The 26,678-nt window shown below is 43.3% G+C and overlaps 1 protein-coding gene across 4 annotated transcripts in view; it reads right to left on the reverse strand.

Moving 5' to 3' along the window:
• Window positions 1-26,678, reverse strand: part of LOC135517704 (membrane-associated phosphatidylinositol transfer protein 2-like) — a 90,789-nt gene that overhangs the window by 39,262 nt on the left and 24,849 nt on the right. For all 4 annotated transcript variants that reach the window (XM_064942239.1, XM_064942235.1, XM_064942240.1 and 1 more), the window contains exon 2: window positions 25,483-25,688. In XM_064942239.1, coding sequence (XP_064798311.1) covers window positions 25,483-25,560 — 78 coding nt within the window. In that variant the 5' untranslated portion in view covers window positions 25,561-25,688. The remainder of the gene's footprint in view (window positions 1-25,482; window positions 25,689-26,678) is intronic.

Raw genomic sequence — 26,678 nt, forward strand, 5'->3', positions numbered from 1 at the left:
GTGCATGAGGTTGATCAGACGACAGTCGATCACGAGGCCAGGCTACAGGACATAGAGAAACAGTGCGCAACGTTCAAAAATGACAACAAAACCCTGAAAGCCTGACTGGAAATGCTTGAGTCGCATTCAAGACGCCAGAACATCCGAATATGTGGCATCCAGGAGGACACTGAGAAAGGGAAACCCACTGAATTTGTCTCGGAGCTGAAACCGGCCCTGCTGGGGAGTGAACACTTCAAAACGGCCATCCTGATCGACCGCGCACACAGATCTCAGGCAACGAAGCCGGCCAAGGGCGGGCCACCAAGGCCATTCATTGTACGGCTGCACTATCCCCAGACCAGGGATCTCATCCTCAAGCTGGCTAGTCAAAAGTTCCCCCTGAAACTTCAACAGAGCCAGGGTGTCTTTCTATCCAGATCTTACCTTGGAGGTGAGGAACCAACGGAAAGAGTATGATGAGGTACGCAACAAATGCAGAGCGGCCAACATCCGATATGGATTCCTCTTACCAGCCCGGTTTAAGGTGACAGTCGAAGGATCAACACGTACGTTTGACAACCCAAAAGAGGCCAATCGGTTCTTGACAAGCAAGCTCCCTGGCTGAGGATACAGAACGGCTGTGTCAGCCGGCTAAATGACCAAATACAGGCCAGGAATGTGTTTGGATTTCCGGACTAAGGCTTTTCGATTAGAAGATCAGAATTTGGGACTTATGATTGGTGAGATGTTGTGGCTAATATAGCATTGTTTGGCACATCATGTTTTAACTCTCACGTTAGGGGTGAGTGGCGCTAAGTGTTAAGGGTTATTTAATATTAGCGTATATGCGGAGCATCTATAGACGACGAGTTAGGGTGTCTAGACATGCAGCTTGAACTAAGGTTTGTGTGTTAGCCAAGGAGTGCTTCGTTTGGGGAAGTCACTCAGTAAAGGGACGGAGGGGGATGGGGTATGTGTTTTATGTTCACGTTTATTATTAGTACAGGTGGCATGACAAGCTCCCGCACGGCGGGACGTTTTTTTTCTGAGATTTGTATGACAGCAACAATTTGCTCTAAAATAAGAAATGCCACATAGTGACAGAGCACAGAGTAGACCAGGTGGAATAAAGATAGTCAGCTGGAACTGTAATGGCTTAGGGCATGTGGTGAAACCAGCTAAGGTTTTTTCTCAACTTAAATCACTGGGTGCTGACATAGTGTTTCTTCAAGAAACTCATATTAAACACTCCTCTCAGGCCAAGCTACGAGTCGGCTGGATCGGTCAGATATACCAGTCTAACTTTGATGCAAAAGCGAGAGGGGTAGCAATCCTGATAAGGAAAAACATTCCGTTTGTTTACTCGTCCTCGATTTCAGATCCTAATGGTCGGTATATTATTGTGGCTGGTACACTGAATTCGAAACCAGTAACCTTGGTCAATTTATATGGACCCAACTTCGATGATCCATTATTTTTTTCAAAGGGTATTTAAGGACATACCAAATATCTCGGATACAAGTGTTATTGTTGGAGGGGACTTTAACTGTACATTAGATCCTCTTTTAGATAAACAGCTATCAAGGTCACTTCAACAATCAAATGCCAGTGTCTGTCTAAATACATTGATGACAAACCTTAACATTGTCGATATTTGGAGACTGACGCACCCAACAGACAGGGATTACTCTTTCTTTTCATCAGTTCATAAATCATATTCCAGAATTGACTATTTTTTGTTGGACTCCAAACTAATTTCAGCAGCTGAGTCGGTTACCCTATTCTAATTACGGACCACTCTCCTGTGTCTATGGTGCTGAAATTCGACAATATGTCGACAGGTCAACAACCGTGGCGCTTAGACGCATACCTGCTGAAAGATTAGGCTTTTTGTCAGTATTTGAAGGAGCAGATAGCCCTTTTCATCGGAACTAACGACACAGGGGATGTTGACGACTCCACCCTTTGGGAATCTCTAAAGGCTGTGATTAGAGGTTACATTATTTCTTATACATCAGAGAGGAAGAAACGCGCCAATACTAGACTGAGAGAGATTGAAAGAGAGTTAGGGGAACAGGAGAACGTTTTTAGGACGAATTCCTCGTATACAGTCCTTGAGAAGATCAAAGTTAAAATATGAATACAATACCAACCTTTCGTAACGGGTGGGCTCTTTACTTGCTAGAACGCAACAAAGTTATTTTGAACTGGGTGACAAACCACATAAATTATTAGCAAGACAGCTAAGGCATGTACAGGCATCTAGAGCTATTCACAAAATAAAAGACAAGAAGGGTAAAATAGTAACAGATCCGCAGGATATTACCAAATGCTTTACGCAGTTTTACTCAGAGCTATACCAATCAAAATGCAATGCTACTGATCCACAAACTATGGAACGCTTTCTCGCTGAATGTGAACTTCCTAAACTAGACAGGGGGGCAGCTTCTGCACTCGATGCAGGGATAACTTTGGAGGAAATTAACACAGCAATAGCACAATTTCCAAACAGCAAGGCCCCTGCGCCCGATGGATATTTAATAGAATTCTATAAGAAGTACTACGCCAGTCTAGCGCCACTTATGTTGCGAATGTTTAAACAATCCAAAGAAAATGCCAAACTCCCGCAAACACTGTATGAAGCTACAATAGCACTGATCTGGAAAAAAGATAGAGATTCCATGGAGATGTCGTTTTATCGCCCCGTGTCATTACTCCCCATAGAAAACAAGGTGTTGACAAAGATATTGGCAAACCGATTGAAAACATATATTTCTGACATCATACACCCTGACCAGACAGGTTTTATCCCGGGCCGACATATACACTACAATTTGAGACGTCTTTTCAACGTAATGTATCACGATCATATGGTTGAGGCAGTGGTAATAGCTCGATGCAGAGAAGGCGTTTGACCGGATTGAGTGGAAATATATGATGTCGGTTCTGGAGCACTTCGGGTTCGGAAAGGAATTTATTAATTGGATAAGAATTATTTATGCACACCCAATGGCGTCCGTGGTAACCAATCAAGAAATGTCGCAGTCATTCGGCTTGTTCAAGGGGTGCCGACAGGGGTGCCCTATTTCGCCTGCTCTCTTCGCTATAGCCATGGAACCCCTTGCTACTCGCATTCGGGCATGTGCCGATATAGCTTCTGTTAAAATAAAGGACACACAGCACAACATTTCCCTATATGCAGACGATGTTCTTTTGTTTTTGTCCAAACCTAAAACTTCTATTCCACACTTACTTAACTTGATAAACACATTTGGCTCCTTCTCTGGCTACAAGATAAACTACCCCGTTCAGAACAGTGATGGACAAGTTCACAAGCCTTGGCATTGTAGTGACAAGAGACCTTGATCAGCTATTGAAAGCAAATTGGGACATGAAAATATATCCGCTTAAACAAAATATAGACTTTTGGAAAACTCTGCCTATCTCCTTGGTTGGTCGTATAAACACTATTAAAATGGTTGTCCTACACAGGTTTCTTTACCTCTTCCAATGTCTACCCAATTTCACACCACAAAGCTATTTTAAGAAACTGGATTCAATAGTAACTCCATTTTTATGGGATAACAAGGCAGCCATAATTTCAAAGAAGCATTTATGCAAGTACAAAATAGAGGGGGGCTTTGGCCTTCCTCACTTTAAACTGTATTATTGGGCTGCTAATCTGAACATTGTGTCTTTCTGGAGGGAAAGCTTACCTGCGATGAGACAGAAGGATATGCCTGCATGGCTTTTGATTGAGCAGGCCTCCTGTCAACGTTCCTCACTCCCTGCACTTGTTAATAGCCCATCGTATGTGAAAAAATCCACTTATGACTCTAACCCAGTCATTTGTCATACGCTTAGGATCTGGAAACAGATGAGGTATTTTCTTAACATACCCACTGTATACATTGACAGCCTGAATCTTGCTTTCCACCCCGCATTGGATGATGTGGTGTTTTCACAGTGGAGGGAGAAGGGGCTCACAACAATTGGTAATCTATACATAGATGGTCAGTTAGCTTCATTTCAACAATTACAGGGAAAGTTCAACATGCCAACAACACATTTTTTCAGATACCTCCAAATCAGGAATTTCGTAAGGACACATATCCCACAGTATGGCATGAAGCCAAATAGTCCTACATTAGATAGCTTGATCCTTGTCAAACCCATTCAAAAGGGTCGGCCTCTAGACTGTATGATGTGCTACAGGCCCACATAGAGGTATCCACAGACACCATTACAAGGGCTTGGGAACAAGAACTTGGGTCAGAAATCTCAGATGAGGACTGGGTAGAAGCTCTCAGGAATATAAACCACAGTTCAGTGAATGCCAGACACAACCTTGTACAGTTTAAGGTGATACACAGGTTACATTACTCAAAAGTAAAACTGCATAAAATATTCCCGGACACCTCCCCACTGTGTGAGAGGTGCAAGCAGGATGAGGGGACGTTGACCCACTTAATCTGGACATGGCCTAAGTTACATGTTTACTGGGCTCTCATTTTTGATGATTTATCTAGAGCCTTTGATAGAGTTCTAGCCCCAGACCCATTGACCGCTCTATTTGGTACAGTTGATGGAAATAACCATGAAGGGAAAGCTGTCTCTCTTTGTACTCTATTAGCCAAAAGGCTCATTTTGCAATTTTGGAAACTGGAGACTGTACCTACCTTTGAAATGTGGTTACGGGATTTAGGGAATGTAATACATATGGAAAAGATGCGATACAATACCTCCAATAGAAGTCCAATGTTTTACAAAATATGGCAGCCGATACTGGATAAATGGTCTAGTCCCGCTTCATAACTGGGTTGAAGATCTGCTGCTACTCTGTGGTGTACTCCACTCAACATTTATTTTTGGCTTAACTACACTGCTTGTAATGACTATATGCTGTCTTCATATACATGTATCACCTAATAGGATTTTGTTTTATTTTGTGTATGTGTGAGTTAAGTTTTGTTTTGTCCTCTAAATTGGCCATCCCATTCAACAGGACAATGAATGTCATTGTTAGTATTGCTGTCTTTTTTATTAGATTTTTTATTGTAAAATAGTAAACGTATTATAAAAAAAAGAAATAAATATTAGGTACATACCTTTATGATTTATATTTACCTGATTGAGATGTATTCTCTCTTTTGACAAACATATCAAGACTGTTTCAAGGAAAGCTTTTTTCCATCTAGGTAACATTGCAAAAATCAGAAACTTTGTCCAAAGATGATGCAGAAAAATTAATCCATGCTTTTGTTACTTCTAGGTAAGACTACTGCAATGCTCTACTTTCCGGCTACCCGGATAAAGCACTAAATAAACTTCAGTTAGTGCTAAATACGGCTGCTAGAATCCTGCCTAGAACCAAAAAAATTGATCATATTACTCCAGTGCTAGCCTCCCTACACTGGCTTCCTGTTAAGTCAAGGGCTGATTTCAAGGTTTTACTGCTAACCTACAAAGCATTACATGGGCTTGCTCCTACCTCTCTTTACGATTTGGTCCGGTCATACATACCTACACGTACGCTACGGTCACAAAAGGCAGGCCTCCTAATTGTCCCTAGAATTTCTAAGCAAACAGCTGGAGGCAGGGCTTTCTCCTATAGAGCTCCATTTTTATGGAACGGTCTGCCTACCCATGTCAGAGACGCAAACTCGGTCTCAACCTTAAGTGTTTACTGAAGACTCATCTCTTCAGTGGGTCATGTGATTGAGTGTAGTCTGGCCCAGGAGTGTGAAGGTGAACAGAAAGGCTCTGGGGCAACGAACCGCCCTTGCTGTCTCTGCCTGGCCGGCTCCCCTCTCTCCACTGGGATTCTCTGCCTCTAACCCTTTTACAGGGGCTGAGTCACTGGCTTACTGGTGCTCTTTCATGCCGTCCCTAGGAGGGGTGTGTCACTTGAGTGGGTTGAGTCACTGACGTGATCTTCCTGTCTGGGTTGGCGCACCCCCTTGGGTTGTGCCGTGGCGGAGATCTTTGTGGGCTATACTCGGCCTTGTCTCAGGATGGTAAGTTGGTGGTTAAAGATATCCCTCTAGTGGTGTGGGGGCTGTGCTTTGGCAAAGTGGGTGGGGTTATATCCTTCCTGTTTGGCCCTGTCCGGGGGTATCATCGGATGGGGCCACAGTGTCTCCTGACCCCTCCTGTCTCAGCCTCAAGTATTTATGCTGCAGTAGTTTGTGTCGGGGGGCTAGGGTCAGTTTGTTATATCTGGAGTACTTCTCCTGTCTTATCCGGTGTCCTGTGTGAATTTAAGTATGCTCTCTCTAATTCTCTCTTTCTCTCTTTCTTTCTTTCTCTCTCTCGGAGGACCTGAGCCCTAGGACCACGCCTCAGGACTACCTGGCATGATGACTCCTTGCTGTCCCCAGTCCACCTGGCTGTGCTGCTGCTCCAGTTTCAACTGTTCTGCCTGCGGCTATGGAACCCTGATCTGTTCACCGGATGTGCTACCTGTCCCAGACCTGCCGTTTTCAACTCTCTAGAGACAGCAGGAGCGGTAGAGATGCTCAATGATCGGCTATGACAAGCCAACTGACATTTACTCATGAGGTGCTGACTTGCTGCACCCTCGACAACTACTATGATTATTATTATTTGACCATGCTGGTCATTTATGAACATTTGAACATATTGGCCATGTTCTGTTATAATCTCCACCCGGCACAGACAGAAGAGGACTGGCCACCCCTCATAGCCTGGTTCCTCTCTAGGTTTCTTCCTAGGTTTTGGCCTTTCTAGGGAGTTTTTCCTAGCCACCTGCATTGCTTGCTGATTGGGGTTTTAGGCGGGGTTTCTGTACAGCACATTTGAGATATCAGCTGATGTAAAAAGGGCTATATAAATACATTTGATTTGATTCATTTGTTGTTAGTTTTTGCCCCCCTCCCTCTTGCCCAAACCGGAAGGTTGCAAGTTCAAACCCCCGAGCTGACAAGGTACAAATCTGTCGTTCTGCCCCTGAACAGGCAGTTAACCCACTGTTCCCAGGCCGTCATTGAAAATAAGAATGTGTTCTTAACTGACTTGCCTGGTTAAATAAAGGTAAAATAAAAAAATAAAAAAAAAAAAAAATGCATTGTACTGTGGTAAGTGTGTTAGGATAAAGGCAGGAAGTTGGGCCTTCGGGGGGAGAAGTCCTAGCTTGACGCAGGAGCAGCATAGTTTTTTGACCATACAGACATACAAACAGGTCATATAATGTATTTTCCATGTCAAGTAATCTGTACTTTAAGTTGATTGGAGAATACTTTTTTTGTTGCACCATAACCCTGGATCTCATTGAATGTTTTAGCCGTTTGGAAACCTTGAGTGTGGACTGTATGCGTACAAAACAACCCTGCTTTCAGGCTAGGGCAGTGGCTATGGTAAAGAGGAAAGGAAGCCACTACAATCAAGTCAAAAGACTCCGTGAAGGATTACTATCGGAAGGAAATCTCCGGTTCGGACACACCCTGGATATTGTTCTATTTGCCATTGCATTTGGGCCACAAGGACAGCTCGCTTGGATGGACTTGAACTCCTAGAATTCGACAGCTGTGAGTAACCACTGCGAATGAATGAGCTGCCCTGTTCAATGTAATCGTTGATCATGCATATTATGGAAGAGCAAAATGTGTTTATAATTGGAACATTTGATAAACTTGGGAATGTAATTCTAAACACAGCGCTGTGATAACAATTAAGAAGTTTAAGTTTGGGACATACTGAGATCCTATGCACAATGTAACCTAATCATGTGTCTAATATTTGGCCTCACATGGAAATGCAATGCATCAATGGAATGCAACTAAAGGATCTAAAGATACTGCGTGTTTAAACTTCCTTAAAGGGGACAAAACTTAGAATGGGATGAAATGTTTAAAACGCATCTAAAATGCCGAACTTGCACATGTTCAATTCAAAATGGGTCAATATGCTGAAATGGATGGCTGTGTTTTAAAGCATTAAAAGAGACCTAAAGGGGCATTGCGTTTAACAATCAAACCAACAACTGTGTCATTGTAAATTGAGTGAACTAAAAGTGAATGATGGCTGATGAAATCCCAAATAAGACCCCACTGGAGAGGGCAGAGGAGCATTTAAATTCACTCTATGCAGCCCGGAGAGGCAAACTTTGAGTGTGTACACGCAAAATGAATGAAATTCTTGTTGATGGAGGAAACGTTGAAACTGTGAATGAGGGTCTTGAAGCATTTAATGCTGTTCTCAATGACTTTAAGAATGTTCATGAATCTGTGCTAGAGCTGGTCACAGAAGAGGAACAGGAAAATGAGTGCATTAACTATTATCAAACAAGAATGAGAACTTATGAACATTTCCTGGAAGAGGTGGAAATATGGAAAAAAGCTGAAGTTGAGCCACAAACAGTCATTGAACCACACGACAGCATTTCCAATGTGTCAAAAACATCAAGTAAAACAAAGTATTGTAAGGCCGCTTCCTCAGTGTCCTCTGCACACCTAAAAGCTGAGGCAAAACGAGCGGCTCTACTAGCTCAACCAAGCATCATTACAGGACAAGCATGCATTGGAACTGGAGAAAGCTCAACTGAAGGTTAGGATGGAAAAAATGGTACTGGAGACAGACATAGCAGCATATAATGCCAGACTGAAGGTGTTGACTCAACTTCTCAATCCCATGCTGTAGCAGCCCACTTACTAAGCCAAGAAGATGGAATGAACTCTTGTTTTGAGAACCAGGAACTTCTCTACTGTCATGCAAAGGCAGAATGAAATTGCTGACCTTGTACTACAGCATAAACAGGCCACACTCCCTGTTAGGGAGATACCCATGTTTGATGGTGATCCTCTAACATTTAGGCCATTCATGCGTGCATTTGAGCATGGTATAGAGGATAAGGCAAGTAGTCACCAGGATAGGCTCTATTACCTGGAACAGTATAGCTTTGGTCAGCCCAAGGATCTGGTCCGTAGTTATCTGCACATGGAAGCCAGATGAGGCTATGTAGAGGCTAAGAGGTTGTTAAAGGAACACTTTGGCAATGAAATCAGTCACCATTGCTTACATGGGAAAAGTTTTGAACTGGACAAACAACAAGCTGACCTCATCTTTACTAGATGCTGTTCTTCCACTAACCTCATTGCAACTCCCCTCCAAGTCTCCGACCACTACCTTGTATCCTTTTCCCTCTCGCTCTCATCCAACACTTCCCACACTGCCCCTACTCGGATGGTATCGCGCCGTCCCAACCTTCGCTCTCTCTCCCCCGCTACTCTCTCCTCTTCCATCCTATCATCTCTTCCCTCTGCTCAAACCTTCTCCAACCTATCTCCTGATTCTGCCTCCTCAACCCTCCTCTCTTCCCTTTCTGCATCCTTTGACTCTCTATGTCCCCTATCCTCCAGGCCGGCTCGGTCCTCCCCTCCCGCTCCGTGGCTCGACGACTCATTGCGAGCTCACAGAACAGGGCTCCGGGCAGCCGAGCGGAAATGGAGGAAAACTCACCTCCCTGCGGACCTGGCATCCTTTCACTCCCTCCTCTCTACATTTTCCTCCTCTGTCTCTGCTGCTAAAGCCACTTTCTACCACTCTAAATTCCAAGCATCTGCCTCTAACCCTAGGAAGCTCTTTGCCACCTTCTCCTCCCTCCTGAATCCTCCTCCCCCACCCCCTCCTCCCTCTCTGCAGATGACTTCGTCAACCATTTTGAAAAGAAGGTCGACGACATCCGATCCTCGTTTGCTAAGTCAAACGACACCGCTGGTTCTGCTCACACTGCCCTACCCTGTGCTCTGACCTCTTTCTCCCCTCTCTCTCCAGATGACATCTCGCTTCTTGTGACGGCCGGCCGCCCAACAACCTGCCCGCTTGACCCTATCCCCTCCTCTCTTCTCCAGACCATTTCCGGAGACCTTCTCCCTTACCTCACCTCGCTCATCAACTCATCCCTGACCGCTGGCTATGTCCCTTCCGTCTTCAAGAGAGTGAGAGTTGCACCCCTTCTGAAAAAACCTACACTCGATCCCTCCGATGTCAACAACTACAGACCAGTATCCCTTCTTTCTTTTCTCTCCAAAACTCTTGAACGTGCCGTCCTTGGCCAGCTCTCCCGCTATCTCTCTCAGAATGACCTTCTTGATCCAAATCAGTCAGGTTTCAAGACTAGTCATTCAACTGAGACTGCTCTTCTCTGTATCACGGAGGCGCTCCGCACTGCTAAAGCTAACTCTCTCTCCTCTGCTCTCATCCTTCTAGACCTATCGGCTGCCTTCGATACTGTGAACCATCAGATCCTCCTCTCCACCCTCTCCGAGTTGGGCATCTCCGGCGCGGCCCACGCTTGGATTGCGTCCTACCTGACAGGTCGCTCCTACCAGGTGGCGTGGCGAGAATCTGTCTCCTCACCACGCGCTCTCACCACTGGTGTCCCCCAGGGCTCTGTTCTAGGCCCTCTCCTATTCTCGCTATACACCAAGTCACTTGGCTCTGTCATAACCTCACATGGTCTCTCCTATCATTGCTATGCAGACGACACACAATTAATCTTCTCCTTTCCCCCTTCTGATGACCAGGTGGCGAATCGCATCTCTGCATGTCTGGCAGACATATCAGTGTGGATGACGGATCACCACCTCAAGCTGAACCTCGGCAAGACGGAGCTGCTCTTCCTCCCGGGGAAGGACTGCCCGTTCCATGATCTCGCCATCACGGTTGACAACTCCATTGTGTCCTCCTCCCAGAGCGCTAAGAACCTTGGCGTGATCCTGGACAACACCCTGTCGTTCTCAACTAACATCAAGGCGGTGGCCCGTTCCTGTAGGTTCATGCTCTACAACATCCGCAGAGTACGACCCTGCCTCACACAGGAAGCGGCGCAGGTCCTAATCCAGGCACTTGTCATCTCCCGTCTGGATTACTGCAACTCGCTGTTGGCTGGGCTCCCTGCCTGTGCCATTAAACCCCTACAACTCATCCAGAACGCCGCAGCCCGTCTGGTGTTCAACCTTCCCAAGTTCTCTCACGTCACCCTGCTCCTCCGCTCTCTCCACTGGCTTCCAGTTGAAGCTCGCATCCGCTACAAGACCATGGTGCTTGCCTACGGAGCTGTGAGGGGAACGGCACCGCAGTACCTCCAGGCTCTGATCAGGCCCTACACCCAAACAAGGGCACTGCGCTCATCCACCTCTGGCCTGCTCGCCTCCCTACCACTGAGGAAGTACAGTTCCCACTCAGCCCAGTCAAAACTGTTCGCTGCTCTGGCCCCCCAATGGTGGAACAAACTCCCTCACGACGCCAGGACAGCGGAGTCAATCACCACCTTCCGGAGACACCTGAAACCCCACCTCTTTAAGGAATACCTAGGATAGGATAAAGTAATCCTTCTCACCCCCCCCCCTTAAATGATTTAGATGCACTATTGTAAAGTGGCTGTTCCACTGGATGTCATAAGGTGAATTCACCAACTTGTAAGTCGCTCTGGATAAGAGCGTCTGCCAAATGACTTAAATGTAATGGAAAGGGACTGAGTGGCTACGCACTCTCTTACAGGTCGCTGTAACGCTATGCAAGATCCACAGAACATGGAAGAGCTTAATCTTCCCTCCAACATAAAGTTGATCATGGCAAATTTCCCTACAAACTAAGGGGAAAATGGAGGACGACAGCATGTGATATTTTAGAGAGAAGCCACCTGAGGGCCCAGGTCAGTGACCTGGTGACGTTCAAGGAAAAACAGGCCAAAATATTGCAGAATCCACTCTATGGAGACCTTCAAGATCCCCTGTCCAACAAAAAGTAAAAAAAAAATTTAAAAAACAGCAGCTGACGTTAAACAGCAGTTCAAGCCCAAGAGGGGAAGCAGCTTTGCCACTGCAGTAGCTGTAGTGGCAGATTGTGACTCTGAAAAACCTCTAAAAGAGCAAACATACAAAGTAAAGAGACCAGGCACCTACCCTTCTGATGCTCCCAGTATCTCATGTGTATTTTGTGCTGGTGAGCATTTATTGGTTGACTGCCAACAGGTGAAGGCACACAAATCCAAGGTTGAGTTTCTGATATCAAAAGGCCTTTGTTTTGGCTGTTTGATGAGAGGACACTTAGGCAAAGAATGTAAAACCTGTCAGAGCTGTCAAAGAAAGCACCCCACAATCCTGCACATTGAAGGAAGAGAGATTTAGATCCCAAAAGGCAGATATTAGGGTGTAGCAGTAAAGCGGGAGGAGACTGTCAGCAGTGCTCTTGTTTCACTGGAAGCTGGTGAAGATACCGGGGCCGGTACAGATTGTGCACTTGCAATTGTGCCAGTTCAAGTAAAGATGGCAAATGGAAGCAAGTCTGTGTTAACCTATGCATTTCTCGATTCTGGTAGCTCAGCAACATTTTGTATGGAGAGCCTCATGAGGCAGCGGATAGCTATAGGCAGTGAGACTGAAACTCTGCTACGCACAATGGGGCAGGAGAGTCCTACCAAGAACTTTGAGATATCTGGATTCGAGTTTGGCAACGTGGAAGGTGACACATTTCTTGCACTACCTAAGGTCTACACCCAGAATAAGATCCCAGTGATGAGAGAACATTCCCACTCAGAAAGATCTCAAAAGGTGGCCATACCTGAAACAGGTTCAGTTGAAGGAGATTGATGCGGACATCAAATTCCTGATTGGCGTAAATTCTCCAAATGCAATGGAACCCTGGCAAATCATAAATAGCCAAGGCAATGCAGTGAAACGCAGTGAAAATCCTCTTTGGGTGGGTGATGAACGGTCCTCTTAACAATTGTACCATGGCAGAAGAATCTGGGTGTCCTACGGTGATGGCCAATCGTATCTCAATGGCTGACCTGGGGGTTCTTTTTGTAAATCAGTACAACCATGACTTCCCTGAGAGAGAGTTTGAAGAGAAAAGTGAGATGTCAGCTGAGGATCGTAAGCTCCATAACCCTCAAAGACCGTCACTACTACTTACCATTGCCCTTTATCAATGTAGTCCTGCCAAACAATGACGACATTGCAGAGCAGCAGGCTCTAAATATTGTCAGGAAGTTCAAGAAGGACGAAGGTTACGCTGCAGAGTACAAAGGCTTCATGGAAGAGGTGATAACAAAAGGTTACGCCAGGAAGGTACCTCAGAGAGAAAGGCAAGGTATGGTACATACCACATCATGGCGTTCACCGTAAGCACAAAGGAACAATATGAGTGGTGTTTGACTGTTCACCATCCTATAAAAGCACATCTCTCAACAAGTGAACTCCTTCAAGGCCCTGGCCTGGCAAAGAAGCTTATAGGAGTCTTGCTAAGATTTCGGTAAGCGCACATTGCCATGATGGCAGACACCGAAGGAATGTTCCTTCAAGTACATGTCCATGAAGATGGCTTAGACTTTCTGCGATTCCTATGGTGGCCGGATGGTGATACTAACAAAAGATTGGAGGAGTACAGAATGACGGTACATCTTTTCGGTGCTATATCCTCTCCAAGTTGTGCAAACTTTGCACTGCGAAAGACAACTGTGAGAGGGACGATGAAGAGGTGATTCAAACAGTCAAGTCCAACTTCTATGTTGATGATGGCCTCAAGTCAGTGGCCACCGAAGAACAAGCCATAGCTCTCACAAAAAAACTCAGGGATGTGTGCTATCAGGGTGGATTCAAATTGACCAAGTGGGTCAGCAACAGCCGCACTGTGCTGGATTCTATCCCTGATGAACACAAAGCCAGATAGATAAAAGAACTGGACCTGGACAGAGAAAAGCTGCCTGTTGAAAGAGTACTTGGAATTTGACGGAACATTGAAAGTGATGCGTTTACCTTCCGAGTCACTGTCAAGAACAGCCCCCTTACAAGAAGAGGTATTCTCTCAACTGTCAGCTCTGTTTATTATCCATTAGGGTTCCTTGCCCCATTCGTATTGAAGGCAAAGCAAATTCTCCAAGCGCTCTGCAAACTAAAGTGTGGCTGGGACGAAGTCATCCCAGAAGAAAACTATTTAATGGAAGAGATGGCTCTCAGAGGTGGACCAGCTGTCCAGATTGACAGGTGTATGATGCTTGAGAACTTTGGTCAAGTCAAGACCGCACAGCTGCATCACTTCAGGTGACACAAGTGAACAAGGTTATGGCACGGTAAGCTACCTTAGGTTCACAAACGGTATGGAAAAGGTCCACATCGCATTCATACTGGGGGAATCAAGGGTGACTCCACTCAAGCAGGTGACGATCCCCAGACTGGAACTTGCCGCAGCAACATTGACAGTGCGAGTGGACAGGATGTTAAGGTTGGAGCTCCAGATTGAACTTGAGGAGTCAACTTTCTGGACAGACATCTAGCCTGTGCTAAAATACATCCGCAACGATACCAAGAGATTCCATACCTTCGTGGCTAATAGGGTTGCTATGATCCGTGACCTATCGAAAGCAAAACAGTGGAGGTGTTGGAATTCCAAACACAACCCAGCCTATGATGCCTCAAGAGGATTACATGTTGAAACTTTCCTGAACTCAAAGAGATAGCACAAAGGACCAGAGTTCCCAGAGAAAGCAGAAACACAGTGGCCAAAAGTCCCAGAGGAGCTTGGCTCCATCCCTCCGGATGATCCAGAGATGAGAAATGACGTCATCGTAAACAGTACAAGTATGGAAGAAAAGAGTCCGACCAGCAAACTGATTGAGTACTATTCCACATGGAACAGCTTTGAGGAAAGCAGTTGCCTGGATGCTGAAACTGAAGAGACTGCTTCTACAGTTAAGCCAGAAAAGGAAAGTTCTCACACAAACTGATCCAGGATCAGATCAGAGTCTAAAAACTCACTGAAGGAACAACTTGACAAGTTCAAACTGACGTTTGGAAAAGGAAGTCTGTCTGTGTATGACCTAGATGAAGCAGAAAAGGTCATCATTCCATTTGAGCAATGACAGCACTTTAAACAAGAAATTGCACTAGTTGTGAAAGTAAAACAAATGTGCCAAGAGAAGCGGCTCAATCTGTAAGCTTGATCCAATTGTTGACAATGGCATTCTGAGAGTGGGAGGAAGATTAAGCAAACGGAACTAAAGAATCCTGTGATCCTGCCCAAAGACTCCTACATCTCCAGACTGATCTTAATCCACATCCATGAGCAGGTTGGCCACTCTGGGAGAGGTCACATGCTTTCTAGACTTCGCCATCGACATTGGATACCCTGTGCCAACTCCTTAGCAAGGAAGATCCTTACGGGCTGTGTCTTCTGCAGGCGAATGCAAGCTAGAGCTGGAGAACAGAAGATGTCACCTGATTTGCCGCCTTTCACCCATGTGGGCATAGATTACTTCGGCCCCATAGAGGTGAAGCGAGGCCACGTTCATATGAAGCAGTATGATGTGATCTTTACTTGCCTTGTGAGTCGAGCTCTCCATCTAGAAGTTGCTAGTTATCTGGATACTGATTCCTGCATCAATGCCCTGCGCAGGTTCATCTGCCGAAGGGGCCCAGTAACAAGTATCAGAACAGACAATGGCACCAACTTTGTTGTAACACACAGAGAGCTAGGAGAAGCTGTGAAAGAGCTGGATCACAACAAGATTCAAAATTAATTACTGAAGGAAGGAGTGACATGGTCATTCAACCCTCCCTCTGGAGCCCAAAATGGGGGGTATGGGAGAGATTGATCCGACTGGTGAAAAAGATCCTCTATTCAGTCCTTAAAGAGCAAGTACTGGATGATAAGGCTTTGCAGACAGCCTTGTGTGAAGTTGAGGCGATTATGAATGACAGACCAATCACAACTGTAACAAATGACCCTAATGATCTAAAACCCCTGACTCCGAACCATCTGCTTCATCTGAAAGCAAAGCCAGTCCTGCCACCAGGACTATTCCAGAGATGCGACCTATAATCACGAAGGAGATGGAAGCAAGTACAAAATATCACTGACCTCTTCTGGAAGAGATGCATCCGGGAGTATCTTCCACTTATGCAGGAGCGGAACAAGTGGAACAAAACTAAGAAACTTCAGTCCTGGTGACCTTGTGGTCATTGTCAATGACACCACCCTAAGGGACTATTGGCTAATGGAGCGTGGGGTGGAGGCTGTGTCAGGGGCCAATGGTCTTGTCCGTAGAGTCATGGTTAAGAACAAGACCAATATCTTACAGAGACCTATCAATAAACTCTGTCTGCTCCTTGAGGTGGCTGAGTAAGACACACACACACACACACACACACACACACACTTCTCCATCTTTGAATCACGTGCACCTCTGATTCTTCGATGTCGCACTCTTACATTCTTTGACGTCAAATTTTTTACATTTTTTGGAAGTTGCTGAACACTTCAACTCAGACTAGATCTACGGACTCTTTTCCTATATGGGACCTTGTATATAGCTATAAACTGTAATAGTGCTCTGGTATAGAATGTTTTGTGTATTGGCTCTAGGTTTGAATATTAAGTAATTGTTGTGCATTCAGTGCACTTAACAATTAGGGGCCGGTATGATAGAGCCGATTTGGACATATTTGTATAAAAGACAGAACATGCAGAGCTCCATGTACGTTTGTGTAAATATATAACATTTTAATATATATGATTATTTAAAATCATATTTATGATTTATATTTACCTGATTGAGATGTATTTATTTGTTGTTAGTGTAACTTAGTTTTTGCCCATTCATTGTACTGTGGTAAGTGTGTTCGGATAAAGGCAGGAAGTTGGGCCTTCGGGGGGAGGAGTCCTAGCTAGACGCGGGAGCAGTATAGTTTTTTGACCATACAGACATACAAACAGGTCATATTATGTATTTTCCATGTCAAGTAATCTGTGCTTTAAGTTGATTGGAGAATTAAAAAAAATGTAGATATAAGAAGAATAAACCTTTTGGTTGCACCATATCCCTGGATCTCATTGAATGTTTGGCCGTTTGGAAACCTTGAGTGTGGACTGTATGCATACCAAAACAACCCCGCTTTCAGGCTAGGGCAGTGGCTATGGTAAAGAGGAAAGGAAGCCACTATAATCTGTATAAATCATAAAAAATGCCAAATTAAAAAAAAAACTTTTAAAATAAAAAATAGCGAACCATTCATGTAAGCTCAAGAGAGGTGACATGCGAGGCTAGTTTGTTTTTCATTTATTTATTTTATTTATCCGTTATTTTACCAGGTAGGTTGACTGAGAACACGTTCTCATTTGCAGCAACGACCTGGGGAACAGTTACAAGGGAGAGGTATCTGCTATGGGTATCTGAAATAATGTATTTGGAAATAAGTATTTTTTGAAAAATACTTTTTGAAATACTTTCAAATACTTCAAATCAAAGTTTGATTTGTCCACATTATTTGCACTAAATGTAAATTGCTCTGGATGAGACCCACTGGGAACAAACTGGTTGAATCAATGTGGTCATCACTGTAACCCATTTTCAACAAGGTTTCTCTATGTTGAATTTGTACCATAGAAACAACGTCAGATCTTCAGCGTTATATCCACTATCAGAAAAAAACTATAGGCTGTGCAGCACCTCCTACTGGAGAGTTGATCTAACTACAGTTATTCTTTAGGTCTCCCATTCACGTCTTCATCTCAACCAAAAGCTAAGTTAAAGAATAGTACTAAATCAAATCATTCTTTATTTAAAGTGCATTTAAAGCTGCAATATGCAACTTTTTGGCCAACACGACCAAATTCACATAGAAATGTGAGTTATAGATATGTAATTCTCATTGAAAGCAAGTAGAGAGAAGTGGTAGAGCTGTTCCATTTTTGCATCTTTTACTTTCGGTTCTGTACAACAGCTGAAAATACAATATTTTTGGTTAAGAAAAATATATTTCACAGCGGTTTAGATGGTACACTAATTCTCTACACTAAATTAGGCAAACTATTAGAATTTTAGCAACCAGGAAATGGCAGAGCGATTTCTGCACAGTGCACCTTTAAAAGTTTGATTAGATTAGATTTAGTCCTATTCTTTAACACCGATTTTTGGTTGAGATGGAGACATGAATCCAACATATGAATTATTCATTTGTAGACAAACTGGAAATTGTGTTTGGTTGTCAGCACAACCAAATATCAACCTTTAAAGGAGATATATCTTCTACTTGGACGGTTAGTGCTTTTATGGACCCTTGGGATGTCCCTACCCTAAACCCAAACCCCTACCCTAACCTTAATCCCAACCGTAAGCCATTTCTCCCCCCGTTATTATTTTCCGCTAACCATACCATCCCTCCCCTAATTGAAACCAACACTTAAGCTTCCACTTCCAGCTTATACATACAATATACATTTTACAAACAGTATATTTTACAATAGTTCTCTTTTGTTAATTTTTAGTCCCATCCTTCAGCTACCTTCAACACCTCCCATCTATCTCTGAAGACCATATATTTCTATTTGCCATATATTTTTAAACTGTGATGTGATGTTTCAACCTTAACCATTTTCAATTTCAACTTCAATGGGGAACGTCAAAGTTGGGACGTCCCAATGATTCTGGATAACATTGAACCTGCTTGTATAGTTCCTCTGGCAATAATTCCAGTTTGTCTACAAATTAATCATTGATATTTTGGATTCACGTCTCCATCTCAATCCAAAATCTAATCAAATCAATCTTTAAAAGCACTTTACATGTTAATATTTGGTTGCATTGGCAACCAAACACAATTCAATATCACTTTAGCAATACAGTAAATAGCTTACGAACATGTCAACAAGTTACAAATTCTGTTGGTTTCACGTCTCCAACTAAACCAAAAATAAAAGTTAAAAAGAATAGGATTAAGCCAGTGAGTCAGATGAAACTATCCAAGAATTAGACATCCTTTAAATGTTATTTGGTTGCGTTTTCAACCAAACAAACACAATTTAATAATACTTTTGTAATACAATGAATAGCCTAAAGTTAAGGCTCTTACAAACTAATGTAACACTATTTATCGAACTTTAAAATTAGTAACATTTCTCACCAGCCGTGATTTTGGGCAGCTCCATATTAAGACATGTGACTGTTCCTAGTGCAAAAACAATGTCCTATCCCGGGGCTTGGGCAAATGACATTACTAAGTTGCTCCCGAATGTACTACGTCAGGACATGGAAATCGATTCTATCGTAGTCCATGTGGGTTTTAATGACATTATGAAGGCAACTCTGAACAGTTGAAACTGGATTTTAAAGAGCTGATTGATTGATTCCCTGCTAGACACTAATAAAAGACCCATCATATCTGGCCCTGTGCCCTCTCTGAATGGTGGCATTGAGCGCTTTAGCAGGACTCTCTCTCTTCACAACTTGCTAAGTGATTATTGCAGTTCATTGGGTGTAACTTTTATTGACAATTCCAACACCTTTTGGAAACAAAACACGTTTTATAAGGAGGATGGGTTCCACCCAAATCCTTTTGGTTCCTGGATCATTTCACAGCATTATAAGGCTACGTTATGACAACGACTTATCAATGACCCAAGCCCAGTTCAGCTAATCCCTACTATTGTGACGCAGAGTTGTCATAATGCTTAGGCAAATGTACATTATACCAGGGGTGTTGGTAGACACAATGTAAGTAACTTAATTTATGTCCCTCTAACTACCCTGAATGCCTCTGCTGATCCTACCGCTATTGTATGCAGTAATCACGTGCCTACGGACCAGCGTTAGGCTGTTAGCACTGAGGTGGTGTGCCCAAGCTCAGCCTGCACTAACATAAATAACATGAGCATGTCTACTTCTGCTAAGCTGCTAAATCAATTCAATCAAGCAAGCATCCCAGAAAAGTGCTAAAAATAGCCCACAGTAAAATATGTAGCTTAAGAAACAAGGTTCATGAAATGAATAACAAATAAGTCTAGCTGAATAGCCGATTGGCAAATGTACTGCAAATTGAAAAATCATGTGACTAAACTGAATAAAAAGAACAAACTATACTATGAAACAAAGATAAATTATATGAAGAATTGCAATAAAAAAAGAAGCTCTAGAGCACCTTAAATTACATTTTGTGCAAAAAGGCAAACTCAGCACCACCATTCACTGACTCAGATGGCTCATGATCACAAAACCCACTGATATTGCCAATTACTCTGTTTTTTTTAATTGGCAAGAACTTAGGCATGACATGCCAGCAACAAACGCTGACACTGCACATCCAAGTATAACTTATCAAATAATGAAAGACAATTTCTAATTCTGTAAAGTGAGTGTGGAAGAGATGAAATAATTATTGTTGTCGATCAACAATGACAAGCCACCAGGGTCTGACAACTTGGCTGGAAAATTACTGAGAATAATAGCGGATGATATTGCCAATCCTATTTGCCATATCTTCAATTTAAGCCTACTAGAAAGTGTGTGCCCTCAAGCCTGGAGGGAAGCAAAAATCATTCCGCTACCTAAAGAATAGTAAAGCCCCCTTTACTGGCTCAAATAGCAGACCAATCAGCCTGTTACCAACCCTTAGTAAACCGTTTGGAGTAACCCTAGATTGTAAACTGTCATGGTCAAAACATGTCGATACAACAGTAGCTAAGATGGGGGAAGACTGTCCAAGACTGTGGTCAGGTGCTACAAAGAGAAAAGTACAATTGGCTCAGAAAAGGGCTGCACAGCTGGCTCTTAAATGTAAACGGAGAGCTAACATTAATGACATGCATGTCAATCTCTCATGGCTCAAAGTGGAGAAGAGATTGACTTCATCACTACTTGTTTTTATAAGAAGTGTTGACAAGCTGAATGCACCGAGCTGTCTGTTTAAACTACTAGCACACAGCATGGACACCCCATGCATATCCCACAAGACATGTGGCCAGAGGTCTCTTCACAATCCCCATGTCCAAACCAGACTATGGGAGGTGTACAGTACTACATAGAGCCATGGCTACATGGAACTCTATCCCACATCAGGTAACTGATGCAAGCAGTAGAATCAGATTAGATAAAAACGGATAAAAAGACACCTTAAGGAACAGCGGGAACTGTGAAGAGACACACACACACACAGGTACAGACACACATACGCAGACTGTCTCTAGCACACCCAATCTACAGACACGTACCTTGTAATATTGTTGTATAGTGGTAGCCCTCATTTTGTATTGTAGATATGTAGTGGTGTAACAATATTACACGATACACTGTTTTATCTTTTGTTTTATGTGTGATCCAAGTGCCTCAATGTGTTTGGAACCCAGCAAGAGTAGCTGCTGCCACGGCAGCATCTAATTGGGATTCTTAATAAATACAAAATACATCCATGGCCACATTTTGATGTTAGCTTGATGTAACTATAAATGTATTTTTATGTAATCATAGAACGTGTGCATGTTGAAAATAGCATGCAAAGATCGTAGGTCTGCGGAGATCTTCATAATTGCCATAGAAATGTGTGCACACTCTTGATCCTTGCACTGTACTTTGAATGAATGTAATCTCAACTGCAACTGTTCATTTGGTTGTGCTATTAGATGCAGCACAGTGATAACACATTAAGTTGTTGCATAAATATTTGACATTGTAGGCCCATTGGAATATGGTTGTATATATAGATGGTTGAAAGCATCGTGGTAACCCATTAGGATGTCAACAAGCTTCTGTCTTTTTGAGTGGGTGAATAAAAGGTTGAAATCTCATTGATCAACGTCTCAAACAAATATTAACAAAAATGTTCACGTTGAAATGACGTGGTGTGCCCAGTGGGGACTGTCTTCTAAATTACTAAAAATGTAAATGTTTAAAAAAAATACTCAAATGAACAGAACATTTGTATTTAAATAACAATTCCTTAAATATGCATGTATTTGAACCCAGGTCTGTTCCTTTCCTCATCTTCTCTTTGAAAACGTGACATAGGTGGGGGAAAGCTACATGTTGGGAAGCCTACTAGGGAGTCTGCTTTCACTTGTCCAGTGGTTTGACATTGACAGCAGTGCAGAGGGAGAAAAGGAGCCAAGGAGAGGAAGCCACTTTAAACTACTGAGATGCCCAAAGTACTTCCGTCTATGACATGGTGCTGGCAAGAGTGAAGGACAGAGAAGTGTTGAACGTGAGAAAAACAATGTCATGGACAGAAAAGTGGGAAAAGAGTGTTTCCAGGAAACTGCCTGAAGATTGAAAGTTTTGTGCTGAGAGAAACAGTAAAGCCCAGGCACCAAGGACAAATAGATAAGAAGTTGGTTTTTTTTAAAGAATTTTTTTTTTTTTTTTTTTTAATCCTGGGAGCCAAAAGAGAGTTCCTTGGTTACAGTATCTGAGCCTGAAGACATGCATGGAGGGACAGGGAGCCTGGGAAAAATAGAAAGAGAGAAATATGGAGAGAAATGAGTGTTAGTAAGTAATGGGGGCATGCTGTGCTGGGCTGGAAGCTGAGAGGGCAGCAGAGACCGAGAGTACCACAGGAATAGTAATGTCTTGGCTTTGCTGAGGTCTGATTTCTGCTGGGCCCCAGTTACCGCTGAATATTTTATATGATACCGCAAGGTTAGCAAAAAGACACACAAACACACACACACAAAGTTAGCATGAAACAGGTCCTCAAGGTCTACACTGCAGAGTCAGTCTCTTCCAGCCATACAAATGATTCCTTCAGCCAAAGGAAACCAGGTGTGTGTCGGTCTAATATGTGACCAGTAAGGGACAGTAATGTATCAATAAGTACCAATTATATACAGCTTATGAAGCACAGTCCACATTGCAGCTCTCCAGTCTTTCACATGGACATACTGAATAGGACCAACATAAGGTGGCTCTCCATCCTACTGTCTGTTGTCCTCGTTTCTCCCTGTGTTTAGTCTTTAATTTGGCACACACACACACACACACACACACACACACACACACACACACACACACACACACACACACACACACCAATCGAGGAGATAAGTACTTTACACCAATGTGATTTGGTTAAGTAAAAATACTTGAAAGTACTACTACTAGTTTTTTGGGGTATCTTTACTATTTATATTTTTTACTTTACTACTTTCCTATAGAAAAGTATGTACTTTTTACTCCATACATTTTCCCCGACACCCAAAAGTACTCGTTACATTTTGAATGCTTAGCAGGACAGAAAAATATTTTAATTCACACATTTATCAAGAGAACATCTCTGGTCATCCCTACTGCCTCTGAACTGGCAGACTCACTAAAGACATGCTTAGATTCTAAATTATGTCTGAGTGTTGTAGCATCCCCTGGCTATCTGTAAATAAATAAATAAATAAACAAGAAAACGGTGCCGTCTGGTTTTCTTAATATAAGGAATTTGAAATTAATTAAACTTTTACTTTTGATACTTAAGTATATTTGAGTAATTACATTTACCTTTGGTACTTAAGTGTATTTAAAACCATTTAAAAAAAAAACTTTTTCTCAAGTAGGATTTTATTGGGTGACTTTCACTTAAGTCATTTTCTATTAAGGCATCTTTACTTTTACTCAAGTATGACAAATCGGGTACCTTTTCCACCACTGCAAAATCAACAGTGTAACATTGTCATGGAAACACTAGCTGGATCATTTGGACTTTTCTTTCTCCATTTCCCTCCATCTCAATCTCTGCCCCTCTCTTTCTCTTTTTGACTCTGTCCATCAGCCTCTGCCCGTTCCTCTGTAAGTCTCCCTCTTTCCGTTTCCCTTCCGTGCCCCCCTTTCTCTATCTGCTTCCCCCAAACACCTTCCCTCTCTCTGTCTTTTATTCTCATTGCAAACAAATGATGGCAGCCACTGCCACGCTGCTGCTGATGTCACTGGTTACCATGGCTACCAACAGCTCAGCTGTGACGCTGCCCCAGAGGAGAGATGTGTTTGTGGGTAAGGTTTACAACGTTCACATTAACATTAAAACAGGCAGCACATGGAGCTCCATCAAGTGTTGGTCTAGCAGACCGTATTCCGTCAGGGGTCACCAGGTGACCTAATCACCCATAATCCTCTAGGATAATGTCCTGAAGTCACATTACTGGTTGGCTGCGACTGTCCTAGGAAAGACCTACTCTTCAAAAGTAGCTACTGTACCGTGGGTTCGTATCCACAAAACCAACTAATATTTTCCTCCTCTAGAGAGAGAACAGAGACTGTGCGCAAAACATTGGAGACAAGCATATGGAGAGCCAGCTGGCTTTAGAAAGCTCCCATTAAATTGGTGACCTGAACCATGAACACAACCAGACACCATGTTACACACACAAACACATGCGCAAGCAAGAACACACACAGCTCACATCACCACCTAACACCTGATCTAGGGTCAGTAGGGCTTCTGGGTCACAGCAACGATCTGATGACTCTCTGACCTAGACCACTGTTTTAGGATGATGGTATATTCAGTAAATGCTTCGTGAACATGTTGTATTCTGCCTCTATTGTATCCTGATTGATGCATGTTAGCCATGCAAAACTATGCTACATGATACAGTTGAAGTCGGAAGTTTACATACACTTAGGTAAACATTTTTTGATAACAAAACTATAGTTTTGGCAAGTCGGTTAGGACATCTACTTTGTGCATGACACAAGTAATCTTTCCAACAATTGTTTACAGACAGATTATTTCACTTATAATTCACTGTATCACAATTCCAGTGGGTCAGATGTTTACATACACTAAGTTGACTGTGCCTTTAAACAGCTTGGAAAATTCCAGAAAATGATGTGATGGCTTTAGATGTTTCTGATGGGTCAATTGACATAATTTGAGTCAATTGAAGGTGTACTTGTGGAGGTATTTCAAGGCATACCTTCAAACCTTCAAACCTCTTTGCTTGACATCATGGGAAAATCAAATGAAATCAGCCAAGACCTCAGGGGGGAAAAAAGGGAAGCATGGGGGTGGCAACCTCATGTTGTGGGGGTGCTTTGCTGCAGGAGGGACTGGTGCACTTCACAAAATAGATGGCATCATGAGGTAGTAAAATTATGTGGATATATTGAAGCATCAGTCAGGAAGTTAAAGCTTGGTCGCAAATGGGTCTTCCAAATGAACAATGACCCTAAACATACTTCCAAAGTTGTGGCAAAATGGCTTAAGGACAACAACGTCAAGGTATTGGAGTGGCCATCACAACGCCCTGACCTCAATCCCATAGAAAATTTGTGGGCAGAACTGAAAAAGCGTGTGTGAGCAAGGAGGCCTACAAACCTGACTCAGTTACACCAGCTATGTCAGGAAGAATGGGCCAAAATTCACCCAACTTATTGTGGGAAGCTTGTGGAACGCTACCCGAAACATTTGACCCAAGTAAAACAATTTAAAGGCAATGCTACCAAATACTGATTGAGTGTATGTAAACGTCTGACCCACTGGGAATGTGATGAAAGAAATAAAAGCTGAAATAAATAATTCTCTACTATTATTCTGACATTTCACGTTCTTAAAATAAAGTGGTGATCCTAACTGACCTAAGAAAGATAATTTTTAGTAGGATTTAAATGTCAGGAATTGTGAAAAATGAAGTTTAAATGTATTTGGCTAAAGTGTATGTAAACGTCCGACTTCAACTGTATATGTATTCTGTGTGCTGTATTTTCTATGCTAGCCAGAAGCCACCCACCTGGATCATGTAGAGCTGGGCAATGCGGTACTCCTCCACGCTCATGGGCATGGGGATCCGGTACTCCTTGATCAACATGGTGTCTGGTGGGTGGGGGTAACAGGGGCTGGGGGGGAGGGGGGGGGCAGAGAGTCGTCTCAACGAGCCGCTCTACCCAAGCAGCAGCAGCATCAAACAGCCACGATGGAAAGCATCATGGTTCAGACCTGTAGGAGGAGGGAAAAGAGTTAGACTGGGTGAGAGGAAACCTTGTAGTATTTGATTTGGTCAAGTCTATGTGGTGAGAACTATCAGTAGTCTCAGATGTCTGTGTGATGACACACACACACACACACGCACACACACACACACACACGCAAGGGTAGGAAGAGAATACTTGACACTGAATGACATAATCAGATATAAATCCTTAATCCAATCAAGACAACACTTCCGCTCCACATCTTGTGTGTATATGTCCTCAGTCACCATTCAGCCCTGAATCAGATATATCAAAATATATATTTTTTACAAGTCCACATTATATCCAATGTTCTAGCCACTTCCCAGTTATTCCATTCCTGAATGTCCCTATTCACTGTAGAGGTGCAGTAACAGCAGTCTGCTAACAATGCAATTCCACAATCGGCAAGGCCCAGGCATCAGGCATCATCATCCAATCAGTGTCCAAGTAATGACAAAACAAAATATAAACAACGTTTCCTTCAGTAGAGGTCTGCCCACGCCTCCCAAGAGACAAAGCAGCATGGCAACACACACAGACAGACAGGAACGAGTTAAGGGAGTCACATGACTGAGGTGGCTTAGTGTAAGGCAGATTAAACACATAGCACCGCACTTCACACTTCGTTACACAACTCTGTCTAATAGCAGAGGAGAGAGAGAATGGAGGGAGGGAGAGAGGGGAAAAGGGTAGAGTGAGAAAGAGAGGGTGGGGTTGAGTGAGGAAAGTAGAGATGGGAGAGAGGGGTTGGAAGGCTGCTCGAGGGGTAGAGCATGTGTGGGAGGGAGAGAGAGAGAGAGGGGGGCATAATCACTCCAGCCCAACAGATTAATAGATTGATAGAGACAGATGCTAGTGGAGTGTCACAGGGAAGCCAGAGGGGACGCAGAGGCAGAGAGGCAAGCCAGAGGGGAGGCAGAGGCAGAGGCAGAGGGAGAGGGGGAGAGAGAGAGAGAAACAGGTGGTCTTGGAT

Source organism: Oncorhynchus masou, chromosome 28, assembly GCF_036934945.1.
Source record: "Oncorhynchus masou masou isolate Uvic2021 chromosome 28, UVic_Omas_1.1, whole genome shotgun sequence".
Classification (NCBI taxonomy): Eukaryota; Metazoa; Chordata; class Actinopteri; order Salmoniformes; family Salmonidae; genus Oncorhynchus; species Oncorhynchus masou.